This window comes from Rhinopithecus bieti, unplaced genomic scaffold (assembly GCF_001698545.2).
Source record: "Rhinopithecus bieti isolate Rb0 unplaced genomic scaffold, ASM169854v2 scaffold_61533, whole genome shotgun sequence".
Classification (NCBI taxonomy): Eukaryota; Metazoa; Chordata; class Mammalia; order Primates; family Cercopithecidae; genus Rhinopithecus; species Rhinopithecus bieti.
This window is the reverse complement of record NW_016823925.1, coordinates 655,226-660,083: the sequence shown is the minus strand read 5'-3', so window position 1 is coordinate 660,083 and position 4,858 is coordinate 655,226. Positions and strand designations below refer to the sequence as shown.

Here is a 4,858-nt window from a genome sequence, read left to right as displayed (position 1 = left end):
GGGGGCCGGGCCCGGTGGCTCAAGCCTGTAATCCCAGCACTTTGGGAGGCCGAGACGGGCGGATCACGAGGTCAGGAGATCGAGACCATCCTGGCTAACACGGTGAAACCCCGTCTCTACTAAAATACAAAAAACTAGCCGGGCGAGGTGGCGGGCGCCTGTAGTCCCGGCTACTAGGGAGGCTGAGGCAGGAGAATGGCGTAAACCCGGGAGGCAGAGCTTGCAGTGAGCTGAGATCTGGCCACTGCACTCCAGTCCGGGCGATAGAGCGAGACCCCGCCAAAAAAAAAAAAAAAAAAAAAAAAGAAAATAGTCTGTCTGGACCAGGGCGTGCAGCCTGTGCCCTTGTCCCTGTCCTCCTGACTGTCTGACTCCAAAGCCCTGCACGGCTTTAGGCCCAGGAAGAAATGGCCAGGGGGCTGCCACTGCAGGAGCCAGCCCTCTCCCCTCCCTGGTGGCCTGCAGGACACCCTGTCTCTCAGACCCCAAGGGCAGGCAGTTTCCTGCCCCTTGCTGGGTGAACTTGAAGCTTCTCCATTTCTCTCTTGGGGTCTCTGCAGGTATGAGCGAAACATTGAAAAGATATCCATGCTGGAAAAGATCCACATCCACCCCAGGTACAACTGGCGGGAGAACCTGGACCGGGACATTGCCCTGATGAAGCTGAAGAAGCCCGTTACCTTCAGCGACTACATCCACCCTGTGTGCCTGCCCGACAGGGAGACGGCAGCCAGGTGGGCCACCAGACGCTTATTAGCTGAGGGGCAGAAGTGGAGTTCTGGGCCTGGCTCTGATACCAGGCAGCCTTGCAGGAGCCCCTTTCCCTTTTCCAGGCCTCAGTTTCTTGGAGTGAACCCAAAAGTTCTTTTCATCACTGGCGTTTTATTTTTTATTTATGTTAAATAAACATAATAAATAATTTATTGACGGAGTTCCACTCTTGTCTCCCAGGCTGGAGTGTAGTCGTGCGATCTGGGCTTACTGCAACCCCTCCTCCCGGGTTCAAGCGACTCTCCTGCCTCAGCCCCCTGAGTAGCTGGGATTACAGGCTAATTTTTGTATTTTTAGTAGAGACTGGTGGGTTTCACCGTGTCAGCCAGGCTGGTCTCAAACCCCTGACCTCAAGTGATCCGCCGCGGCCTCCCAAAGTGCCGAGATCAGAGGCATGAGCCTCTGTGCCCGGCCAGCACGGACGTTTTAGATTCTGGTCTCTAAGAAATGGCGTTGGGGCCAGGCGGCTCCTGCGAGGGTTGGCTCTCACCAGGCCCTTCTTCCTTCCCCAAAGCTTGTTCCAGGCTGGATACAAGGGGCGGGTGACAGGCTGGGGCAACCTGAAGGAGACGTGGACAGCCAATGTTGGTAAGGTGCAGCCCAGCGTCCTGCAGGTGGTGAACCTGCCCATCGTGGAGCGGTCGGTCTGCAAGGACTCTACTCGGATCCGCATCACTGACAACATGTTCTGTGCTGGCAAGTCTGGGGCGGGCTGAGGAAACAGTGGGGCCCAGGTTGGGAGGACTGACTGAGTTGTGCCTGGGTTCAAGGCATGTGACTTTGGGCAAGTTGGCTAACCTCTTGGTGGCTCAGTTTCTTCCTCTGTAAAATGGAGGTAAAAGTCTCTATCCCATAAGGTTATGGGAGGATTAAATGAAGTAGCATATATTAATATATTTGGCATAGTATCAGTCACCAGTGAAGTGTTCACTATATGTGAGCTCAGATAGCAGCAAGAGGCTGCGGGTGGGGAAACGCCATTCATTCAACTGCTCAGCAGATATTTATCGAGCGCCTATTACCTTCCATGCAGTGTTTTAGGGTATACAGCAGGGACCCAGACCGACAATGTCTGTGCCCTCAGAGAGCTTCCTTCCTAGGAGGAGGGCACATCCGTAAACAGATCTAAAACAGCAGTCCCTGACCGGTGCTGTGAAGAAAAATGAAGCACAGGGAGAGAGAAGGGCTGATGAGGTGGGCTTCTAAATAGGGTGGCCAGACGAAGCGGGCAGATCACTTGAGGTCAGGAGTTCGAAACCAGCCTGGCCAACATGGTGAAACCCCGTCTCTACTAAAAATACAAAAATTTGCCGGGCATGGTGATGCACGCCTGTAATCCCAGCTATTCAGGAGGCTGAGGCAGGAGAATTGCTTGAGCCCGGGAGGCGGAGGTTGCAGTGAGCTGAATTCGGGCAGTGAGCTGCACTCCAGCCTGGGCAACAGAGTGAGACTCCATCGATCGATCGATCAATCAGTCAATCAATCAGGTGGCCAGAGAAGGCTGGAGAAGGCCTCCCTGAGAAGGTGATGTCTGGGCAGAGACTGGAAGAGGGGAAGGAAGGAGTGAGCAGCATGTCTAGGGGAGGAGCACCGCAGGCTGGGGGCATGGCAGGCACAGAGGCCCTGAGGTGGGAGCACACTTGTCTTATCTGGGGAGCAGTAGGGAGGCCTGGGGTGCTGAGGAGGGGCAGCAGTGGGTGAGGGGAGAGAAGGGGCCAGGCAGAGGATAGCCACTTCCTTTAGGGCCTGGAAGGACTTTATTGAGTGAGATGGGAAGTTATCGAGGGGCTTGAGGCAGGTTAAGAAATGATCTAGGCCGGGCGCGGTGGCTCAAGCCTGTAATCCCAGCACTTTGGGAGGCCAAGACGGGCGGATCACGAGGTCAGGAGATCGAGACCATCCTGGCTAACACGGTGAAACCCCGTCTCTACTAAAAATACAAAAAACTAGCTGGGCGAGGTGGCGGCGCCTGTAGTCCCAGCTACTCGGGAGGCTGAGGCAGGAGAATGGCGTGAACCCGGGAGGCGGAGCTTGCAGTGACCGAAGATCTGCCCCCTGCACCCCAGCCTGGGCGAAAAAGCGAGCCCCCGTCCCAAAAAAAAAAAAAAGAAAAGAGAAAAAAAGAAATGATCTGGGACTGACTTGAAAAGCTTAAAAAAATAAAAATTTAAGTGGTAATTTCAGACTAATTTCAGACTCACAGAAAAGTTGCAAAAATAATACAAAGATTTCCTGTATACTGTCATCCAGATTGTCCTCCATTCTGTGGATGTGTGGGAGTTTATATATATATATATGCATAGTTTGAGAGCAAATCGTGAATATGGTTTCTTTTTACCCATAAATACTTAAGTATTTCAAAAAAAAAAAAAAAAACCCAAGGATGTTCTCTTATATAACCACAGTACAAATATTAAAACCCAGAAATTTTTTTTTTTGACACAGCCTTGCTGTCACCCAGGCTTGAGTGCAGTGGCACAATCTCGGCTCACTGCAACCTCCTCCCAGATTCAAGCGATTCTCTTGCCTCAGCCTCCCGAATAGCTGGAATCACAGGCGTGTACCACCATGCCCAGCTAATTTCTGTATTTGCAGTAGAGACGGGGTTTCACCATGTTGGCCAGGCTGGTCTCGAACTCCTGACCTCAGGTGATACGCCCACCTCAGCCTCCCAAGGATTACGGGCGTGAGCCGCTGTGCCAGGCCGTACGTTGTTACTGCTGTTATTTCTTTTGATGCTCAGATGATCCCAAGTTTGGCCAGTGGGAGTCCCTTCAAGCTGGCTTCTGTGACTTGGGGAGATGTTCTGTCATTCTTTGAGTACTTTCTTACTTTCTGGCATAACAAGATGTTTCAGGTTAATCCTACTTTCCTGACTGTACTGTTGGAAGCAGCCATTTCTCCAGGGAACCCTTCTAGTGGAGACTGGAATTTAGAACTGAGATCTGGGTGCTGGCGTGTGCACATTGCTAGTGGGATGTCATTACTTCTAGGCTCTCTTAGTGGACAGGACCAGAAAAAAATTATACGATGTATATACCAATATCTCTATCATCTATATAAAAAACCGTGAGTTCCTACTGAAACCTCCAATTCCATTCTAACACCACAGGATTAATTTTAGCTTTTCATTTTCCATATTTGTAACTCTCTCTGTTGACAGTAAGAAACCTGACCCCCATTATCTGTAATGCATTTGCCTATTTGAGCAATACTAGATTATAGTTTCAAAATCCTCCATCCATAACACTGTTAAAACCAATCCTATGGCTGGGCTCGGCCCACTGCAACCTCTGCCTCCTGAACTGAAGCCAACCTCCCACTTTAGCCTCCTGAGTAGCTGGGGCTACAGGCACACACCACCATGCCCAGCTAATTTTTGTATTTTTTTGTAGAGACTGGGTCTTACTGTGTTGCCCAGACTGGTCTTGAACTCTGAGCTCAAATGATCCACCCAACTCGGCCTCCCAAATTTCTGGGATTACAGATGTGAACTATCATGCCTTAGCCTCTCCTAGGAAATTTTTAGAAGTAGTGTTGTTAGGTCAAAAGGCAAACATGTATGTCATTTTTTAGAGATTTTAAAATTTCTTTCCATAAGGGTTGTACCAGTTTACATTTCTATCACAGTGTATAAGAATGCCTGTTTCCCCACAACCTTGCCAAAAGAATGTCACAGTTTTAAATTTTTACCATTCTGAGAGGTGAGAAATAGTACATCAAAATTGTTTTAATGGACAGCTTTCAAATTGAAAATGAGGTTGTGGCTGGGCGCGGTGGCTCACGCCTGTAATCCCAGCACTTTGGGAGGCTGAGGCGGGCGGATCATGAGGTTAGGAGATCGAGACCATCCTGGCTAACATGGTGAAACCCCATCTCTACTACAAATACAAAAAAATTAGCCGGGCGTGGTGGTGGGCGCCTGTAGTCCTAGCTACTCAGGAGGCTGAGGCAAGAGAATGGCATGAACCTGGGAGGCAGAGCTTGCAGTGAGCAGAGATTGTGCCGCTGTACTCCAGCCTGGGTGACAGAGCAAGACTCCGTCTCAAAAAAAAAAAAAAAAAAAAAAAAAGGTTAAAAATTTTAT

General features: G+C 50.1%; 1 protein-coding gene across 1 annotated transcript in view; it reads left to right on the top strand.

Moving 5' to 3' along the window:
- F2 (coagulation factor II, thrombin) overlaps positions 1 to 4,858 on the top strand; it is a 20,421-nt gene that overhangs the window by 9,060 nt on the left and 6,503 nt on the right. The window contains exons 10-11 of the mRNA XM_017861983.1: positions 561 to 734; positions 1,286 to 1,467. Coding sequence (XP_017717472.1) covers positions 561 to 734; positions 1,286 to 1,467 — 356 coding nt within the window. The remainder of the gene's footprint in view (positions 1 to 560; positions 735 to 1,285; positions 1,468 to 4,858) is intronic.